General features: G+C 45.5%; 3 protein-coding genes across 6 annotated transcripts; 1 reads left to right on the forward strand and 2 right to left on the reverse strand.

Moving 5' to 3' along the window:
- The first annotated feature begins 146 nt into the window (after positions 1-146).
- On the forward strand, positions 147-1,903 carry LOC139344404 (tripartite motif-containing protein 16-like). The gene has a single exon (XM_070982529.1). The coding sequence runs from the start codon at positions 159-161 to the stop codon at positions 1,830-1,832; it is 1,674 nt and encodes a 557-aa protein (XP_070838630.1). The 5' UTR covers positions 147-158; the 3' UTR covers positions 1,833-1,903.
- Positions 1,904-2,761: 858 nt separating this feature from the next.
- Positions 2,762-9,999, reverse strand: c16h5orf24 (chromosome 16 C5orf24 homolog). Of its 3 annotated transcripts, none has more exons than XM_070982531.1 (2): positions 9,739-9,999; positions 2,762-8,221 (listed from the first exon to the last, which is right to left on the reverse strand). In XM_070982531.1, the coding sequence occupies exon 2, from the start codon at positions 8,216-8,218 to the stop codon at positions 7,598-7,600; it is 621 nt and encodes a 206-aa protein (XP_070838632.1). In that variant the 5' UTR covers positions 8,219-8,221; positions 9,739-9,999; the 3' UTR covers positions 2,762-7,597. The 3 variants fall into 3 exon arrangements, with proteins under 3 accessions (XP_070838632.1, XP_070838633.1, XP_070838631.1); XM_070982532.1 differs by having other exon boundaries at positions 2,762-8,224; XM_070982530.1 differs by lacking the exon at positions 9,739-9,999 and adding an exon at positions 9,342-9,700.
- A 340-nt stretch (positions 10,000-10,339) lies between these two features.
- On the reverse strand, positions 10,340-21,184 carry ddx46 (DEAD (Asp-Glu-Ala-Asp) box polypeptide 46). Of its 2 annotated transcripts, none has more exons than XM_070982748.1 (23): positions 21,071-21,184; positions 20,632-20,802; positions 20,254-20,376; positions 19,837-19,924; positions 19,588-19,756; positions 19,175-19,416; positions 18,943-19,053; positions 18,565-18,730; positions 18,161-18,281; positions 17,667-17,842; positions 17,296-17,417; positions 15,162-15,240; positions 13,990-14,072; positions 13,701-13,865; positions 13,329-13,491; positions 12,885-13,078; positions 12,618-12,755; positions 12,349-12,498; positions 11,941-12,168; positions 11,609-11,827; positions 11,158-11,302; positions 10,971-11,044; positions 10,340-10,799 (listed from the first exon to the last, which is right to left on the reverse strand). In XM_070982748.1, the coding sequence occupies exons 1-23, from the start codon at positions 21,085-21,087 to the stop codon at positions 10,752-10,754; spliced, it is 3,192 nt and encodes a 1,063-aa protein (XP_070838849.1). In that variant the 5' UTR covers positions 21,088-21,184; the 3' UTR covers positions 10,340-10,751. The 2 variants fall into 2 exon arrangements, with proteins under 2 accessions (XP_070838849.1, XP_070838848.1); XM_070982747.1 differs by having other exon boundaries at positions 21,053-21,166.
- Between the last annotated feature and the right edge of the window lie 99 nt (positions 21,185-21,283).

Below are 21,283 nucleotides of genomic sequence, written 5' to 3' on the forward strand. Positions count from 1 at the left end.
CCAGTGTAAGGATGGGTGTAAACACCATGTGATGAAATGTAAGAGCGGAGAAGTCCATACACTGTAGATCAGTGAATGAACAACAAGGAAATGAGCACAGCTTTTATCTGGTAACAGAAAGTGAAACTTACTGATATCCACTTTCATCTAGAGGAGAAATGGCGCAGCACATGGTTCAGCTGGATCGAGAAAAACTGAGCTGTTCAATCTGTCTGGATCTTCTTAAAGATCCGGTGACCATTCCCTGCGGGCACAGCTACTGTATGAGCTGTATTAACGACTGCTGGGAGGAAAAGAATGAGGGGAAAACTCACAGCTGCCCTCAGTGCAGACAGAGCTTCACGCAGAAGCCTGTCCTGGTGAAAAGCACCATGTTAGCAGAGTTGGTGGAGGAAATGAAGAAAGCAGGACTTCAAGCTGCTCCGGCTGATCATTCCTATGCAGGACCTGGAGACGTGGCCTGTGATTTCTGCACTGGGAAGAAGCTGAAAGCCCTCAAGTCCTGTCTGGTGTGTATGGCGTGTTACTGTGAGCAACACCTTCAGCCTCACTACAATGTGGCTCCACTAAAGAAACACAAGCTGGTTGAAGCCACTTCAAGGCTTCATGAGAACATCTGCTCTCTGCACGACGAGGTGATGAAGATTTTCTGCCGCACGGATCGGCAGTGCATCTGTTATCTCTGCTCCATGGACGATCATAAAGGCCATGACACAGTCTCTGCTGCAGCAGAAAGGGCCGAGAGGCAGGCAGAGCTCGGGCTGAGTCTGCAAAAAATCCAACAGAGAATCCAGGACAGAGAGAAAGAAGCCAAGGCTCTGCAGAGGAGGGTGGAGGCTATCAATCTTTCTGCTGATGAAGCTGTGAGGGACAGTGAGAAGATCTTCACCGAGCTGATCCGTCTCATTGAGGAAAGAAGCTCTGAAGTGAAACAGCAGATCAGATCCAAGCAGAAAACTGAAGTGGGTCGAGCTAAAGAGCTCGAGGAGAAGCTGCAGGAGGAAATCACTGAGCTGCAGAGGAGAGACGCTGAGCTGCAGACGCTCTCACACACAGAGGATCACCTCCATTTCCTGAACAACTACCCCTCGCTGTCACATCTGGGGGAATCTGAAAGCTTGATTGTCACTGATACCCCCCCTCTGTGCTCTTTTGAGGGTGTGACAGCGGCTGTGTCAGAGGCCAAAGACAAGCTGCAGGCTGTTCTCAGAGAGGAGTGGCCAAAGATCTCTGTGGCGGTGGCTGAAGTGGATGTTTTGCTCCCTAAAGCAGAGCCCACAAGCAGAGCAGAACATCTGAAATACTCTTGTCAAATCACACTGGACCCAAATACAGCAAACACATATTTGTCATTGTGTGACAGGAACAAAAAAGTAAAATTAATAGAAAAAGAGCGGGTATATTTGGCTCACCCAGACAGATTTTTTGCATTGTATCAGGTCCTGAGTAGAGAGGGTCTGACTGGACGCTGTTACTGGGAGGTGAAATGGACCGGGAGAGTTATTATAGCTGTTGCATACAAGAACATTATTAGAAGAGGGTCCAGAGACGAGTGTGGATTTGGATTTAATGACAAATCTTGGTCATTAGATTGGAGAGATGGTACTTATATATTCAGACACAATGGTGTTGAAACTTCTATCTCGGGCCCTCAGGCCTCCACAGTAGGAGTTTACTTGGACCATCAGGCAGGTATTCTGTCTTTCTACAGCGTCTCTGAAACCATGACCCTCCTCCACAGAGTCCAGACCACGTTCACTCAGCCTCTCCATCCTGGATTTTGGTTTCCAGTTTTAGCTGCAGCCGCCGCTGAGCTGTGTGAGCTCAAGTAGACGAAAGTGTTTCATCTGCGGTGCTGAACTGTGATGAGGTGTGTCTGTGCTGCAGCGATCAAAGGGATCCATTACTTGGATTTGATGCTGTTTTGTTTGTGTCAGTTCAGAATGATGGTGAAGAAGAAATTCTGTTTCTTTTCTACATAAGGATTCAACTTTTTTTGTTAGTCTTGCTTTTTGAAATTTTATCCTTACGATATATTTACTGAACATCTTCATCATATGAAATACTGCATGTGCAAAATAGCTGATGAAATCTCTCCTGCTTAAAATTGATTATTGTACATATGGGCTTAAATAATAATCTGCTTCTAATAATAAATAAAATAGTCATGTATGTTAAAAATTATAAACCAGTTTAGATTTTTGAGCAAATCAATTGAATTTAAAGTAAATAAGAGTTATTTAAGTTGCATCATATCTTCATGAACATGATGAGTATAACTGATCGTTTGCTTTTCAGTGCTCCACATTCTGCTGTCTGTGCTGCTGTTGGAATGATATTGCAAAATCACTTTTTTATTTTTATTTTTTTTATGTACCCAAAAGTGCTTAAAACATGAGTAAAATTTGCTTCTCTGCTGCAGCTTGTATGAATTTAAATTGATCCTTCAGAAAAATAGTTTGTTAACCATCTTTTTAAGCGTGTCTTTACATGCTAACAACCTTTTTGGCAACATTTATGAAAAGTCAATGTTCAAAATACTACAAATAAATAAATATATACATGAACAGTTGTCTTCTCAGACTGGGAAAACAGTCTATATTCTTCCTTTCACTATCAGTTTCACAGTTTTTCAACATATTCTGGTAACAGGAACAATTACACAGGGATATTAATAAAGGCAATTAAATAACCTCCACTTCATGGTCATGGAATGATTTTTAGCATGTGGAACAAGGAAGGAAAAGGAAAAACATTTCAGGACAGTATTTCCGCAGAATGTGTTACTTTCAGATTTATTACACAACTTTTGAACATTCCACAACAATCATGCAGGAATAAAATGGGAATAATACAAAGCTTCACGGGCTTCGCCAATCACACTTTAGGAATAACTGGGCTCCACGTCTTCTCATAAACACTCAAAATGTGAGGTAAGATTTTTGGAAATCGCCGTCTACAGACCGTGTGTTGGTTTAATGCTGAAGATGGTGAGAGAGAAAAAAAACAATCACTCATAAAGCAGTCGTGAAAAAGGCAAATATAAGATGAACCATGGATTCCTGTGCATGGCGTCAGCACTGATTTAACTTGAAATATCACAGCTGTAGTTGACACGAATGTCAATAAATTAACTGTTACTGAGTCTATTTTAATCCACATTCCATTATCGCCCCTTAACCCCTCCTGCCACGTCCTCAAAATCTGAAATATCAGCGCTTTCTGTCAAGTAATCAAATCAGGGAATAAACTGTTGCTTGTAACATCTTGTCCATTAATTTTGAGTATTTCAGACACGAGCTCACATTGTGAAACAGATGTACACGGACCTCCACACTGCTCTGAGGTTACATCTAACGTGCTGGCAGATGCATCTGTCGTCACACTATCATGTCAAAGTGTTTGATTTTTACCATTCAGAACAAGTCTGTTCACAGAGCAGAAAGCCAAATGTCTCAGATAGTAGGACACAAAATTGTTGTCACGGAGAAGGAAGTCCTGCTTAAATTCTTACCCGAATCTGAACCCAAGTCATCTCTAATCCCAGTCTCAACATGCCATCAGGTGGCATCAGGAGTCCCAGCCCGCCTCTGGTCCATTACCACTGTTAACTCAGAGGGTTTCAAACAGTCTTTCTACAGAGCTGAAACATGTTCTCATGGCTTTCTGTCCATGTTCTAACCTAAATATCTCAATATCTGGGAACTAAAGTTTGCGCAACTCCTAACTGAGGCAATTTGACCCCGTAAACCTCCAAAAACTAGCTGTGACAGACGTTGATTTGACACCTGTGTACATCCTGTGCACTCTGGGTGGCATTTCTAAACCACATGTTTACAAAAAGATTGACTATGTCGTGAGAAATCAAATACAAGTCTTGCTTTGCTGGTGAACGCCATTGTCCTGCCGTTCACCAACAGCAATAGATCCCATTAAACTACAGAAACATCTGTGTTTTTTGTTCTGGAGGTGAGAAAATAAAGTCAGCCCTCCCAACACGACCGTGCTCAACAGGATGCAGGCCACTCCATTTGTCTCGATCATTTTAAAGAAAAATGAATAAAATGACACTGATTCTGAGGGATCGTATGGATTTATAGGAGTTAGCGGTGGAGGAGCTAGCCGCTTTAGCACACTGGCTAAGCCTCATGGGAGCCGTAGCTGTCGATGGTTGCCAAAATAATCACGAGATGCCGTTTAGCACAAGAGGAGATCCACAGTTAGCGGAGAATATGGACAAAAAAACATGTTTCAGCTCTTCACATAGAAGGAGAAACACGGGTAACATTAACAGTCCGTTCAAGTGTCCCAGGAAGCCATGATGGTGTGACAGCGAGGGCGAGGACCCTGAAACTGACATGCCAAAATGTCCTCTGTGAAAAGGAGCCGTCCAGCTAACAGTCCACCTCATCACCTGCAGCCTAAAAAAACACAAACTTCAGGAGAAGACAGCCAGGCATCGTCAGCCGTAACCCAAGAAAACATTATCAAATATCCAACGTGGCTACATAAGGGTTATATATAAAAAAGAGAACTACTTTCAAAGTAGAGTAACAGATGGATATAAATACAATGAAATGCAAAGGAACTACGTTAACATTGTCAGTGTATAGCAATTTACAATGCATTCAAAAAACTCACTTCATATGCAACAATTTAAAGGTTCGCCACGAATCCAAACAATCATACTACCTTTTATGGGATAGTGGTCTCTGAGTGCTGCTTCACTTCTGTTTTACGCAGTAGTGTTCATGCTAAGGTCGTCCTGTGAGAGGCTGAAATATCTTTCAAATCAAATAGCGTAAATGTCTGCAGGTCGATAACGTCGTATTCTTTGGTAGAGGAGGGCGAAAAGGATGTTCGTGTGTGACATTTCAGCAACCTCTGTTAACACCAACAAAACAAGTGACAGAAGGCCTTGTACACGAGTATAAAAATACAACGATAATAAAAAGTGATAGTATCAAAGTTTTCACAGTACAATACATACAACAGATTATTGCACCCAATTGAACTACTTTAAATTTGGTCATGTTTATGAATAATACCCAAAACTGCATGATCATAAGGGCAAGTTTTAAGATTCAAACTTCAAACAATATAAAACATGGATACAACACAGCAACGTGTAGCCAAACAGCCAATCAGTTATGTTGGATTGATGGTGCATCAAGCGTAATGTGAAAAGACAAACATTAAACCAGCGAAGCTGCTGCATCTTTCATTTCTGTCTGTTTGCAATCAATTATTCTACATCAGCCTTTCACGAAAGCACCAGCGTCCCCCCACAGTCAGATTCAAGTGATCTACAGGGCCATGGTGATGTACCTAAAACAACATCATAAATAGCATCGTAATAAACAGACATGATCGGACCTTCCCATTGGTAAAATCACAAGAAATATCAATCAGCCGTACCATTACTGGAGAAATTAAACACGTGATTCTGAAACCTCAGTGTGATCACTGGAAACAAATGAGACCATGATTGAGGTGATTTGCTCTGAACGCCTGCAGCCATCAGCTTTTCTCTTCAGGGTTATTTAATGCATGAATGTAGGGGGAGGGACTTTTCTTCCCTCTGCTTCTTTTGAGGAACAGCGCCACCTGTCTGCAGGTTTCCCACCAAATACAACCTGCTGACCCGCAGTGTAATAACACAGAACCGAGGCCAGCAGGCGCCGTCAGTGGTGGTCTCATTTGTTGATGATCCAGCGTTAAAATCCATGTGCCTGACATGGATTTTAAGTATCGAACAAGAAAACAAATGAGATATTTGAGGTAAATGTCACACAAATATCACATCAAATAAATGTTTAAGATAATTTGTAAGTATATTTCATATCTGCTCATTTTCTTCTGATTTGTACTTGTATTTTGCTTGTTGGCTAATCCTTGTTTACGCCAAATGATGCATCAGTGGTTTTCATGGTGTCCCCTTTAAAGCAAACCCACACTTTCTCTCTCTATATAGATACATATACACTGTATATATGTGACCTGATTAGGCCAGATTTTGTTCTCGGAGGGGGGACATTGAAACAAAAATTACAATTGTCTGTCAGGTTGATGTAACCATAAAAACAACTTTTTTTAGAAGCAATGCCAAAAGTCATTTCAGGAGGACAGCAGCAGGGCTGGGCGTCAAAATTCAGTAAAAAGAGTCTGAAGCAGCGAGAGTCAAACTGTGCGGCATCAAAAGTTAAAACTGAATGTTTGATCACATTTTTAGTCATGTTCATGTATTTTTTGATCAGATATTTCCTTAAATAATTCAATGTGTTAATAATTTGTGGTGAGACAAAATTAAACACCAATGCTTTTGAGAAATTTGGGCATTTTGGAAAAAGGGGGGGTGGGTTGTTAAAAAAAACAAAGTGAGTTACAAAATGTATGATTTTGGTATCTGATGACGTCCAGACTTTGGCAAGCTGTCGAAAATCAGAGTAGAGAAATCGTTTCTACCAGGAGGAAGCTAACGAACGTCCTGCCTCTGCAAAGACGCCACCAGCAAAACGGGGTTTGGACTGTCGAGTGACGAGCAGGCGGCTGATCCGAGCGGCCACCGCGGCCCACATTAACCGATCTGCAGCAGGTTGGACGATAAGCAGGAGGCGAACGGAGTTGCTGGCAATGTAGTAATGTTTTTTTTTTTTTTTTAGTTTTATATAAAAAAAAAGAAACATTAGTTTGGACTTGGATAACTGTAACAGTCTGTGAGTTGACTCAGTTGCTTTGATGACATTTGCATGCAGATAATATGTGGATGCTTTGCAGGGTGACATGTGGAGAGTGAAGACGGTGTTGGCAGGAGGATGTGTGTGTGTGTGTGTGTGTGTGTGTGTGTGTGTTAATTTGGAAAAGCTGGGTCAACTGGATTTCAGTTTGGAGCTGCTGCTAGCCTGGACGATGATCTATACGTGTGTCTCTGAAGTGCCACTGAGCAAGGCACTTGACCCACAACTGTTCCTCTGAATGTCCTCAATCCTCCCGTTATGACACATTAAAAGGTGCTACATATAGCATTTTGTTTTTGAAACGAAAGACCACATTTCCAACCGACCTTCCCGCTGCAGAGACAACGCACTGTGGCTGCTTGCCCCCCTCTTTCCCTCCTGAACAAGAGCGAATATTAGCGACATTAGCTAATATGAAACTCACGTGATGAGCATGAAAGGAAAATTTGCCTTTGCTTTGAGCCGTAAAGCAGCCCAGCACATCTTCTCTCGGTGGCCTCCTTGGCTTATCGATCATTCAGCGGTGTTAAAATGCTACATAAAGCACGCTAAAAGTTAAACCTGTCATGAACTACCACCACAGTTGTTAGTCAGATAAAAGCCCCTTGCTCAATGAACATCCGGTATTATTTTTTCTCCAGGAAAACAGACACTGCAATGTGTAGTGAAAGCTTCCACGCACCATAGATCTCCAGCAGTAGCACTGAAAAACTAACAGTATTATATCAGGTGGCAGGCACACAGATGACACCGACACGAACAATAGAAAATCTCCTCCTCTCTCGCCCACAGTATCTGGCAGGAAACCTGTGCCCATGCGTCTCTTATTCAGCTGATGAAGGGCGAGTAGGAACAGAGCGTTACTCGTTAGCTGGCTTCTCTTTGCAGGAAGGTTCACAGAGGATTTCCTTGTGTGGTAGCGGATAGGGGAAAGCTGCTCCGCTGCAGGTGCTACCATAACCCAGTTTGTTGAGGCGAGAGAGGCCCTTAATGCTGCCGGGAGGCCGCCCGGGGCTGACCTTGTACCCCGCCGCTCTGGTCGTACCCAGCGGCCTTCCCGGGCTCGTCTTGAACCCGGCAGCTCTGGTGGTGCCGAGGGGTCGCCCTGTGCTGGTTCTGTATCCGGCTAGCTTGGTGGTTCCCAAAGGCCTCCCGCGTCTGCCCGTCTTCCCCACAGCCTTGTTCTTCTTCTTGCCTTCATCCGGCGCTTGATCGGCGCTTTTAATGCCGGGTAGTTTTCCCGACGAGCGGGGATCACCCACAAGCACTTCCTGTCTCTGGCACACCATTGGCTTGTGGCTCTGGGCGGGTAAGGCCATGGGAGCCAGCGTCATCTGGAGGGACGGAGGGGGAGGAGGGTAGAACTTGTTGGACTGGGAGGTGCACAGTTCAAAGTGGGAGGTGGGGTGGTGGCCGTCCTCTGCCAGGCACGACGGCCTGCTATTCATGCAGAAGTCACTGCTTGACACCTGGCGCATCATCTTCTGCTGGGGGTCAGAAATAAGTTGCAACTGTTAATATCACACTAAGACAAAAGCTTCACAAAGAGGCAGCGTGCTGCTCTTCATCAGAGGTGAGGAAGCTGAGCAGATGTGCAAACGTTAGTCTTCAACCATAACAAGCAACACAAAGACGTGATTTACACTTTAGCTGCAGTGTTCTCAAGCAGCACACTCTCAGCTCTTGTTAACATTTGATTGAAGTTTAGCTCCACGCTGAGGGAGCACTAATGATCTTAGCTTCGTGCTAAAGTACAATGTGAAATCAGTCCACCGGTTAGACACATCTCAGCTTCCCAGCAGCCTTTTCCATTCAGACAAGCTTTTGGAAATAAGAGGAGCCACTTTCAAAATAAAGCAGTACAGAAAGTAAATCCATTTGACACATATAAACTTTAACACAAAAGGTGTGACTGCAGGTTGTTTTCTTTGAGCTAAACATTTTTCTTCTCATTCACATTTATCTTACGACGAATGAGCAACAAAAGGTTATTTTCTGACTGGGGTTTGGTAACTTGCCGCTCAGCCTTGTTGTAGATGTTGGTGTGAGGGATGGGTCCAAGCCATCCTGAATCTAACTGCTCCTCCGTTCTCCTCGCCGTTGTCTGTTCAGTCAGGGTGCCTGGCTCTGGATGTGCACCTTTAATCTCCTCTTGATACAAGCTCACACTCCGCTTTCTCTGAGCCTGGGTACCTAAAACCATAAATCCTGGCTCGTGTTTGTCGGTTTGTTCTACATTCTTACTCCTCACAAGCTAAAAAATGAAAAGAGGTCAGAGGTCAATGAGTTCAAAGGTCCTCCTTCACCTGGGCCAACCCCAACTGTGAGTATAAATGTGCAGATGTGATGCAGGTCAGGGTCATCCCTCTAAAAGGCCTGGGTTACACCAAGCAGAAACCTTTTAAAGTAGTGCTGAAGTGCCTTTGAGCAAGATGCTGAATCCCTACCCGCAGGAGGTCTGCAGGTGACCCTGACCTCTGACCTCTTTGACCAGGACTAGTCTTATCTTTCATTACTAGTATCATTCACATAATACCCAGTGATTAGTTTGCACTCACGCGGCTCTTTACCTCCAGCTCATGACTGCGATGAGGCTATAAATACTTGCAGAGAGGGAGGACAGACTGCTGCTGATGAGATCTCTGTTAAAGGAGGACACAGGATGCAAGGAGGTGTGGACTTTACTATCGCATACACTACACCGTCTGGAGTAATATTCATTCACAAAAAATATGCACACGCATTCGGCATCTTTGCGTCCAGACGACAAAAACCTCCCACTCTCGGTGTCACTTTGCCCCCGTGCAACGTTACAACACAAACGGCTGAATTTGGCTCGTTTTGGCCCGGGTAGCGGTTTTGCGTAAAGGGGGTTTAAAAATGTTGGCGCAGGAGCGGAAACGTGCGCCAGATACTGGGTTTGACGGCTTCCATCCAGGCCAGATCCTGAATGTAAAACACACCCTCCAGCCGCCAGCGTTAGCACCAAAGGTTACCGTACCTCGATTGTTTGCAGATCTCGGAGCGGAAAGGGTTAATGAGAAAAATGATCTTTCATCCCTCAAAGCGCCAGTCGATCCATTTCCCCAAATATTTTCGCACCGCAGGACATCCGCTCGTTAGCAGCTCACCACCGCATCGGCTCGTCTCGGCGTGGACGCGAACCGGACGATCGACGGTCCCGACAGGCGCGTTTTTATCTCCCAGATCCAGAGGTTTGGATAAGAAACGCAGCCATTTTCCATTAAAAATTAATAAGACGGGAGCGCAGTCTGAGCATGCGCAGAGCGGCGGACAGGGGGACGCGAAGAGGCTGCTGCTCCTTCCCCTCCTGAACCGCATCCAAAACGCTGCTTTCACTTCTGAAGCCACACAACTGTTTGCATCCAGCAAGCGGCGAGAGCTGCAAAAGCATGCTTTAGTTTAATGGAATAAGTCCCAGATCTGAGCCATGATCCAGTTTCAATGCTCAGCAAACAGCACCACCCTCTACTGATGAATAATATACAAACGAAAGCCTGTTGAATAATTCAAAGAGTCGGTGAGAATACGCAGTTATCCAGCAGATTCGTTAATGCACAAAGTTGGACAAATCAAGCTCATTTCCGTCGCGACACTTTGCTTTATTGTGAGGAAAAGTAAAAAACATCTCTCATCTGAGGATCTCTTTGTAAAGACTATGGTTGGTGTGTTGCTTCTGCACACATCAGGGGGAAATCTGACCAAAAAAGATGACATTAAAGAAAATGTCTTTTCTTTAAAGACACATCACAGAGAGCTCCTTGTAGAATTACGATGGTTCAATGACACCAGAGGTCAAAAATAGGTATAAAATCAATGGGAACTGAATCACAGAGGAAACCAAGAACAAAATAAAAGACACAAAACTTAGATAATCGAAGGAAACATTAAAAATATAGACTAAAATATTCTTCAACAGCTTTGATGAAATTGCAGAGTTGACCGGAGACTGCTGACACACAGAAACTCCTCCAGCCAGCCTCGCTTCCTCCTCTACAACACTTTGTACCGGCCTTTGCTCGTCGGCTGGTAGGAATTTTGCTAGAAGGGAAAAAAAAAGACAATAAGTGACATATTTCATAGATATTTGCTGAATAACAAGCAGCCATGTCTCATGTTTCCTGTTAAGATCTGAAACAGGCTCTTATTTATCCTGAAATCTGCAGGATATCCAGGCGTGGTTATTGATTTTAAGAGGAAGAAGATGCTTACTAATCTGATGAGCTCTTCCTTGATTAGCCGCGTAATCTCCGTCTTGGCTTTCTGCACAGCCAGTTCATTGGCGCCTGGAAGACAAACACAACGTTGGTAAACAGCGTAGAAAGTTCTGGCAAACACAAGAAAACAGGAAACTCCATTCGACGTAAATTCAGAGCTCGGAGGTGGGCGTGGCACATACTTTCAATAGCCAGGTAGATCTTGCGTTCTCCCTCCTTGGGCTCTTTGCCTGGAGGGAAATAGGTTCCTCTGATGGTGATGGCGGCCTCCGAGTATTCACCGATCCTCTGCAGGGCTTCTTTAGAGGTCACCTTCCACCTGGCCGTCTGAGGAAGGACAAAATGAGCAACAGTTAGCAAGTAGGGAAAAACACGCAAACAGCACTTTCTTAAATACCTGCCATCAAATAAAGTCTTTCAAAATAAAAGCCCTGAAATTTCATGATCAGTTTTTAAACTGAGCGATGGAACAATGGTAATGGAATAAAAGTAATGGACATTTCCTGTCAGACAGAATAACTCAGATTTGAAATCATGTTTTAAGAAAAAACTGGGGCAGGAAACATTTTAAAAAGCTGAAAGCAGGAATCTGCTAAACACTGTTGGTACAGCCGTGCATTGTGTGCTGCTGACCTGAGGGAAGTCGTTGATCTCCAGCTCCTCTTCGTATCTCTTGACGGTCTCGGCCTGTTCAGCCGCCTGCCGCTCCTCCTCCAGCTTCTCCACGGGGGTGTAGTTCAGCTTGGCATTGATCTTCTCCGCCAGCTGCTCCGCGATGGTCTTGGCTGACACCGAGGGTGTCATGATGGTGCCGCCCCGCAGGATGGCGTTGGTGGCCTGCTGCATCACGTCCTGCGAGTGACGAGGAAACCGGTTTGGTATTTAGTCCGCGTGGTGAGCATCCCACGTCTCACAGTGAACTCAGACACGTCTGCACAGACAAATTTCGTCTCAGTTTAACGTACCTGAGCCTCGGCGCCCAGGTTCTTCTGCGCGTTGATTTTGAGCGCCAGCCTCTTGGCCATCTCCAGCTTCTGGATGTTTCCAGCAGACGTGGGTCCGAGGCCTGGCAGCCCTCCAGGGACAGCTGCCGTGGTGGTGGCTGCTCCTGCGGCGCCGGCGGCCGCCCCGGGAGCAGACAGATCCTTCACCCTCTTCTTGGAGTTGAACATGCTCTCGATTTGCTCTTCAATCTGAGGAGGGGGATCGTTCAGACGGTTTGCAGCAGTCAGATGATTAATAAGTGTGAATTTGTAATTGTCAGTGGGAGGACGCCACCAAAAAGTAAATAAATCTTTAACAAGATGCTTAAAAACAGATGAGTGCTGCATTTTACATCATGAAACAAGCAATGAAATCTGAACATTACTGACATCCAGAGCTCCGTCCTCATCATCAGAGTCCTGCAGTCCAAGAGCAGCTTTCTGCAGCTTCTTCCTCTCATTGGCCAAAGCGTGCTCCGTCTCGTCGAACTTGAAGCCTTTTCCTGAGAAGCCGCTGCTGCTCTTAATGGTCTTACCCTCCTGCACAGATAAAGGAGGGGAGATTTCTTTTTTCACAAGTTCCTAGATGACCTAACCGGGTCGACACCACAGACTGAACACATTTATCAATTCAATTATGATTCAATGATTCTTCTTACCGCTTTCTGTTGGTCTCTGAAGGAGGCCCAAAGCTGCTCCAGTTCCGGCGGGACAGGAGAGCCGGACAGCTCCAAGGCTTTGATGATGTCACCAGCATAGCGCACCTGATCCTCTGTGATGAAGGTGTAGGCGTAGCCCTGGAAGAAGGAACAAGACGTAGAGATGTGTTCAAATTCAAACTTCCATCGTGAAGAGCCGTTTACAGAGAGCTAAACTTTAAAGAAAACACCTTTAGCAAAACACAAACTCAGTTTTAAGTTGCTGACCTTGTTGCCTGCTCGGCCTGTGCGTCCCGCCCTGTGGACGTAGTCCTCGTAGTGGTTGGGACAGCTGTAGTTGACTACCAGGATCAGCTGCTTGACATCCAGGCCTCTGGCAGCCACAGAGGTGGCCACCATCAGACGACACGCTCCGTTCTTGAAGTCATTGATGATGCTGTCTCTGTCGTACTGGTCAATTCCTAAGAGGACGACAGGACAGGAATATATGAAATACCAAATGATGGATTATCTATGGCAGGAAACATCATCAGGTCATTCATAATTCCTTACATTGAAATCAATATATTTGTTAACACATTTCCATTGATATTTCTGTAGAGTTCATGGCCAGAAATTTTGAATTCTGGATCACTACAGGAAACTGCTCATAAAATTGTAAAAACCATATAACGAAGTTGTAATCAGTGCATCCCAAATGTGAGCCCTCACCTCCGTGCAGTGACATGCAGGGGTACGAGGCTTTCATCAGGTCTTTGAGCAGCCCGTCTGCGTGCTCCTGCTTGTCCACAAAGATGATGACCGAGCCCTTCTCCTGGTAGTGACCCAGCAGCTCCAGCAGCTTCAGGAACTTCTTGTCCTCATCGATCACCAGCTAAACAAAAGGAGGGAGACGGAGAGAGAGGAGGGCTCTGATTTGGACGGGGTTACCAATATGAAATTTGAAGAATATATACGTATATAAATTAAAGTAGAATACTGTTAAGCTGCACTGGAGTCTGCCTAGATACAAAGATAGCAAATGTGCCAGATAAATAACTCTTTCTTCAGGGAGATATTAGAGATGAAACATAGATGATTTACCACGTGCTGTTCCACGTCAGAGCAGACCACACTGCGGCCTCCCACCTGGACCTCAATGGGCTTGGACAGGATTCTACGAGCCAGCGCCTCCATGGCTCTGGGGAAGGTGGCTGAAAACATGACCGTCTGCCGGTCTGGACGTACGTTGTCCACAACACGCATCACCTGGTAGAGGAAGCAGACGTTAGTTAGTGACCTTTATCTCCTCATTCATTTTCAAATGTGCAAAGTCGACCAATGCATCGTCAGGCACAGAACAAGTAGGAGACACCGTGAACGCGACACCCACCTGTGGTTCAAAGCCCATGTCAAACATCCTGTCTGCTTCGTCCAACACCACATATGTAACTCGCCGCAGGTTGGTGACTCGACCTACATGCCAAGAGAGAGAAGCATGAGGAAAACAGCTGACTTCAACAAAAGCCAGTCCTGTCTTCTTCTTCAAAAAACACTAAGCTACAAACAGACATTTTTCAGGAAAAGACTACTTGACATTTCATGACATTAAACAAGACATCATAACTTCAGCACATCTGTCTGTTCTGAGTGTGAAGTGGCCAGGGTTTCATTATTTATAGTTTAAAAATCATCATTTTTTGGTTTGTTTTTGGTTGACTTGGTCTTGCGTACCATCTCAGGGGCATGAGGGACCTGTAAAAGTCAGAAAACAGCCTCAAGATACAATACAAGAGATGGAGCCCCATCAAGCAATATCTGACCAAGCGCCTTTTCACCTACAAGGGAAACATATTACAGATTACCTCGCATGTGTGGAAACAACAAAAACCCTGGTGTTACAGTATGACTGCTCATTAAAGACTCACATAATGTACAATACAAAAAGGGTCAGCAAACATAGCGACATTTCCAAACACATTTCCTTCACATTTTAATGCAAATCTTCAGGGCTCTACAATGATTTTTATTCTCAGCAGCTACATGAGCTCCAAATTTAAAATAATTAGGGAGCCTGATGAAGTACTACAAAGGTGAGAACTGTGAAAATAACACGGAAAACCTCCTGTGCTTTGAACATCAAGACGCAATTTTACCCCTTCTTGGCAGCTTGAATTTATTTAAATGAACATATGCACCAAACACTGTAGAGCCCTGGTTGAGCATCAAGCTACTCTCACCTCACCCATGTTACAATACACTTAAACATTTAGGTCTTCTCTGGTTGGGAGTTTGAGGAACCACGGAGGCAGCACCAGGTCCACCTACCTCTACTTGCCCTGATCTTCAGGAAAGACATCACTGTGTTGTGGATATGACTGATCCCAAAGGCGCTCAAATAATGTCAACAGTTTAGTAAGTGGTACTGACTCGGTTCATTGTGCACTTTATCATATCGTTACATTTATTCCATGCAAGGTAATTAACACAAGGCTCACAAAGCATTAAGAATGTATGCATCCTATCAGAGTGAAGAAGTGAGAGGGTCGAGGCGTATGAACTCACCGCTGTTGGCCCCCAACATGTCAATCATTCTTCCCGGTGTGCATACGATGATCTCAGCTCCTCTCTTCAGCTCAGCAATCTGGAAGCCGACAGCAACAACTGACGGTGTTAATGCAAAGTCCCAACGTAGCAGGTGACCAAAAAAAGCAGCTCCAACTTATTTTACAGACCAGGTCACAGTACTCCATACAGTCAAATCCAGTACCAAGACAGGGCTGAAACCAATTATTAATTTCATCAGATTAAAACTGTTGCTGATTTTTGTCCATCCATCCATCCATCCATCCATTGTCTTCCGCTTATCCGGGGCCGGGTTGCGGGGGGAGCAGTCTGAGCAGGGACGCCCAGACTTCCCTCTCCCCGGACACTTCCTCCAGCTCTTCCGGGGGGATCCCGAGGCGTTCCCAGGCCAGCCGAGCGACATAGTCACCCCAGCGTGTCCTGGGTCTTCCCCGGGGCCTCCTCCCGGTGGGACATGCCTGGAACACCTCCCTAGGGCGTCCAGGGGGCATCCGATAGAGATGCCCGAGCCACCTCAGCTGACTCCTCTCGATGCGGAGGAGCAGCGACTCTACTCTGAGCTCCTCCCGGGTGACAGAGCTCCTCACCCTATCTCTAAGGGAGCGCCCCGCCACCCTGCGGAGGAAACTCATTTCAGCCGCTTGTATCCGGGACCTTGTTCTTTCGGTCATGACCCAAAGTTCATGACCATAGGTGAGGGTAGGAACGTAGATTGACCGGTAAATCGAGAGCTTCGCCTTTCGACTCAGCTCCTTCTTTACCACGACAGACCGATACAGCGACTGCATTACTGCAGCCGCTGCACCGATCCGCCTGTCAATCTCACGTTCCATCCTTCCCTCACTCGTGAACAGGATCCCAAGATACTTAAACTCCTCCACTTGAGGCAGGAACTCTCCCCCAACCTGAAGGGAGCAAGCCACCTTTTTCCGGTTGAGAACCATGGCCTCGGACTTGGAGGTGCTGACTCTCATCCCAGCTGCTTCACACTCGGCTGCGAACCGCCCCAGCGCATGCTGAAGGTCCTGGCTCGAGGTAGCCAACAAGACAACATCATCCGCGAAAAGCAGAGACGAAATCTGCCGGCCCCCGAACCGAACCCCCTTTGGCCCCTGGCTGCGCCTAGAAATCCTGTCCATAAAAATGATGAACAGAACCGGTGACAAAGGGCAGCCCTGCCGGAGTCCAACATGCACCGGGAACAGGTCCGACTTACTGCCGGCAATGCGGACCAAGCTCCCGCTCCGGTTGTACAGGGACTGTACAGCCCTCAACAGAGGGCCTCCAACCCCATACTCCTGGAGCACCTCCCACAGAATGACGTGAGGGACACGGTCGAATGCCTTCTCCAAGTCCACGAACGAACGATTTTTGTCCTTAATGGATAAACTGTTCTATTTCAATTTTGCATTGCACTCCTAAAACACTGTCGCACTCGTGATGGACAGTTTTTTAAAAAACAAGCCAAAATTGCTGCAGGACAACCTGTAGTTTTTATTCCATGTATTCTTCTTCCTTGTCAAAAGGGGCTTGATTACCCACAATGCATCTTAAAGATGTCAAAAGTATTGAGGCTTTGGCACTTTTCTGATAGCACTTGTTTACAGCAATATGATTTGCAAAGAATTGAATTGAAGAATTGTAAAGTCGATATTATCTGAAGCACTGAAACTGAAGATCAGATTTTCAACCCGAGCCTGCGCAGATGAAACAACAGAGAAGAAAAATCAACTGGTCCTCAACCTGTTGCTGTTACAGCATTTTCTCCAGCAACGAACCCACCATGTGACTGAAGGCCGAGGCACAAGCAGGCAGCACCGTGTGAGTCAGAAAACAACCTGTTACTGTTATTCAAGAAGCAAGCTGGAGTTAGCTGATGCAGTGCAGGTTGTTAATATAAAAAAAAAGGATGAAAAAGGACAAAAAATATTGTGTTTTTGCTGTAGGATTTAAAAGAGGTACGCCGTATTGTTTTCTAATACTGGCAATGGATCAAAGTTTTAAATTTTGGTGTCGTGGCCACATCAACGCATCTCGGATGTCAAATCACTGACAGCCAATTAAAGCACTTGGGGAAATAAACTGAGCAGACAACATCAGTGTGTGTGTTTACCTGTTCACTGATACCCGTGCCTCCGTAAACACACACCACCCTGAGTCCCAGCGGCTTAGAGAACTTCTTACACTCCTTGGTGATCTGCAGAGCCAGCTCTCTGGTCGGAGTCATGATTACAGCTGTGGCAGAGGGAGGAAAACAGGATGATGAAGTGCCTTTCATGCCTCTCAGGATGGATGATGAACAAGATTAGAAATGCTGTGGAAGCATGACAGCCAGAGCGTATTATTAAATGGGCCCTATTTTAGTCTTCCTTTGACCCACTTTTAGGCCCTGAACCAAACCTCTGTGAAGCACAGGAGGAGGACACAGAGTGTACTCAATGTAGAGTTACGGCTAAAGGAATTATAAAATCATCTATTCCTTACAGATGGGACCCTCCGACTCCTCCAGGGGCCTCTGGTCCATGATGTGTCGGAACATGGGCAGCAGGAAGGCTATGGTTTTCCCGCTGCCAGTCTTAGCGATGCCAATGAGGTCTCGACCCGACATGACAGCGGGGATTGCCTGGGCCTGGATGGGGGTGGGCTTCTCGTAGTTGTGCCTGGGTACATTCGGGAAAAAGACATTAAAATCAGTGTGGTGTGTTGCTTTCATGCACATGTCATGTACATTCGGATTATGATTTTCGGCTAACCTGAGAGAATAACTCACTTTATGTTTAAAAAACAGGGCTGCTCTCTGCGCATGAACTTAAATCGGCGCTCAAGCAATTTACACACACACTGTCTGTCTATCTTTTCAGGAAACTGATCATCATCCTTTTTCATTTTCTTTAGGAAAGATCATTGTGAAATTACTACATTGCCCTAAAAATGTTGCCTCTTCCATCACAGCAGCAGTCACCATCAGTCACACTCACTTCTTCAAAGCACTGAGGATCTTCATAGACACCCCGCACTGCACCCAGGTCTTGATGGGTTTGGGACAGCCCTTCCCTTTAACGGTGATCCCTTCCAGCTCCAGCCTGTATGCAGCCACATCTGTGTTGATTAAAACCAGCCAAACAGACAGACGTCACACAGATGGTGAAGGTTTACAAAGACAGATATTTTGCATATTGCAAGGCAGCAATAGAAATTTCTCCAGGAAAACAGATGTGCTAAAAAAACCTAAATCCTGACAGCAGAAGCTTGCACTCGTACTCATCAATTCCAGTCATGACTGTACAGTTGTAAGGGTTATTTGGCAGTCTCCGCATTAAAAATCTCAGTGGTGGGATCAGAGCTAATCGTAACTGAAATCTCCATCTCATGTCTCACTGACCCTCCTGAGTCATCCTGGCGAGCTCAGGGACCTCCACGTAGAAGTTTCTGCGGTACGACTCGTACTGGATCTTCCCGTGGTCAACAGGCTCCAGGATCTTCCTCTGTTTGGTCTGGAAGCCTGTCAGAGCTGTCTGCAGGTCCACCTCCTCCTCCTCTGATGAGTACTGCCAAACACATCAGTTACATTTTGGACAGTCAGCAGTGCCTTGTACTCGGAGAAGGGTTAAATAAAGGTCTGTATTTCATTTGTGAAACACCAATAAAACTGCAATACTGCTAGATGGGTACACACTTAAAACCTGAGAGAAGAGTAATGTCTTTGGGAAAATCTATCTGTGTTGAAGAAACACTGATGAGGGTTAAAGAAACAACTCACTTCCATAGCATCCTGGTCGTTCTCCATCAGCTCACCCTTCTTCTTGTGAGTGTGAGGACCTTTCTTGGTCTTAACGACTGTCACCACTTTGGTGACTGTCATTGCTCCTTTCTGTTGAGGATGAAAAGAAAAAATGGCGTTTGAAAATAATGCTTCATAACCACGACAGCACTAAACATCAGAGGACTTGGCTCCAGGCTAAAGTGACACAGGATTTTCCCCTCGCACTCACCTTATCATTTCCCTTCATGCCTCCCATGTTGAACTTCTTCACCTCCTGTTTCACCTCCTCCATGTAGGCGTCCAGAGGATCCACGTCGTCGTCCTCGGCCTGCTGCTCCATGGGAGTCTCCTTCTCCTTCTCGCCCTCCTCTTTCTTCTCCTCCTTTATCTCCTTCTCTTTCCTCTCTCCCTTCCCATCCCCATCTTCATCGTCATCAGCCTCCATTGGAGCTGAAATGTCCTCATCGTCATCTGAAATGAGGAGTTAATTATAAGGCATTACATAGTTGGGACTTTGCCTTCTCATGCAGGCACCAAAATTCGCCACACGAGGGAACCTGTCGGCTAAAACAGCTGAGTTACTGTGGCTCTCTGGTTGGCTTTGTGATGACAACCCAGATAGATTTAAATGTACTTCCTCACCATCGTCATCCTCCAGGCTCCACTTCTTGCCCTGCTTCATCTCCTCCAGCTCTTTCTTGATCTCGCCGATGTTTTCGATGGCCTTCTTCCTCTGCTCCTCCCTCCACTTCTCCACACGCTCCTTCCTCTTCCTCATCTCCTCCTCCAGCTTATTCTGGTCAAAGTCTTGCTACATGGACACAGAGTAAAGATGAGACATATTTCCCCACCTTTCAGAGGTGAGCACGAACATAATAATGTGGAACTTACATCCTCAACTTTTTCATCCTCTTTTTCCTCTTTAATCTTTTTCTTGTCAGATATCGGATCAACGTTGTCTTTCTCAGTGCTTCTTGACCTGCGAGGAAGAAAACAATAAAGAGAATACGAGAAACAGTTTGAAACTGAGAGAAATTAAGCTGTTTACACTTCAAACAAAGGATTCGTTGGCTTCCTGTTGAGAAAATCTGCAAAGCCTTTGACAGAATATCCACCCACCATAACCATTTGCCAGTAAGTTATCTAGAATAGAGATGCACTGATACTGATACCTGTCCAATAAGAAATCAAGTATCTGGATTGGCTATCACGACAATGGACTGATCTGGTATTGGATACAGTGTTGGATGACGATGAATTAGCTGTCAGTTATATCTTGGGATATGTGATTTATTTCAAAAGGCTCACTTTTCATCTGGTCTTCTGCTCTTGCTGGGGCTACCAGATCGGGACCTCCGGGCTCGGGTTCTGCTCCCTGACCTCCTCCTCTCTCTGCTTCTGGACCTCCTTCTGTCTCTGCTCCTGGAGCGCCTGGACAGCAAAGGCAAACATATGACAGGAAAACAAAAAAGTCAAGAGGAAGACAAGGCTGCCATCGTTCACTTCTCTCACACTTGTTTTTTTTTAACTGATAAGCACACATTCCCAATCCACCAATCCACAATTTCTACTAAAATGAACACAAAAAGTAAAATCTAAAGATGGCTTCTGGTTATGTGTAAACAGTTGCAGTCTCTCTCTTTTACACTCACGCGTTGTCAACATACTGTGGCTCAGAGCACCCACCTGGCTCGTTTTCTGTCTCTGGACCGGGACCTACGACGGTCCCGGCTCCGTGACCGCTCCCTCCTGCTTCGGTCTCGGTCCCGGTCGTCTTTCTTGGAGCGTTTGTCCGGGGAACGACTCTTTGACCGGCTACCTGACCGTCCCCGAGACGCGGAACGTTTCCTGTAGTGTCTGAAGACCAAAAAGCACATTAATCATGTTAGCTGACAGTAAGCTATCAGACTGTTGTTAGAAAACTACACTTACAAAAACTTTTTCATTCATATTGCAAGGTTATATGAGATTAGCTGCTGGCTAATACAGTGATGTCGTAGCTAGCATGCTAATTGAAATTAGCAACTGAAATTTAAACAGCTAAAGTTTAGCAGCTATAGTAGTTAGCCACAATAGATTCAATAGACGATAAAAGGACTAAACTGACCCAATATTTCCGACATACCTCGACTCGCGTCCCATTGCTATTCCACGAAGTTTGTCTCGTAAAAAAACCCTCAAAGTAGTCACGGACACGAACGACACCAATGCGGTGGACGGTTGTTTGTGTCGTTCAACCTGCACGTAAGAAAACTGCGACAGTTCAATTTACAAACTCGTAGAGTGAACGGCGTAGTGCGCCACCCCGCGGTGGGAGGTCAGAGGGGCGACTGCAAAA

This window comes from Chaetodon trifascialis, chromosome 16 (assembly GCF_039877785.1).
Source record: "Chaetodon trifascialis isolate fChaTrf1 chromosome 16, fChaTrf1.hap1, whole genome shotgun sequence".
Classification (NCBI taxonomy): Eukaryota; Metazoa; Chordata; class Actinopteri; order Chaetodontiformes; family Chaetodontidae; genus Chaetodon; species Chaetodon trifascialis.

Bases quoted from the DNA above. Each gene is read 5' to 3' on its own strand.
- LOC139344404 (XM_070982529.1), top strand. From the start codon at position 159: ATGGCGCAGCACATGGTTCAGCTGGATCGAGAAAAACTGAGCTGTTCA.
- c16h5orf24 (XM_070982530.1), bottom strand. From the start codon at position 9,458: ATGAATATTACTCCAGACGGTGTAGTGTATGCGATAGTAAAGTCCACA. The intron at 8,222-9,341 runs GTATTTATAGCC...GACCCCCAGCAG, and splicing joins TCTGTCCTCCCTCTCTGCAA to AAGATGATGCGCCAGGTGTC.
- ddx46 (XM_070982747.1), bottom strand. From the start codon at position 21,087: ATGGGACGCGAGTCGAGGTATGTCGGAAATATTGG. The intron at 20,803-21,052 runs GTCAGTTTAGTC...TTTGGTCTTCAG, and splicing joins AGGTATGTCGGAAATATTGG to ACACTACAGGAAACGTTCCG. The intron at 13,492-13,700 runs GTAAATCATCTA...CCTTTTGTTTAG, and splicing joins CTGACGTGGAACAGCACGTG to CTGGTGATCGATGAGGACAA.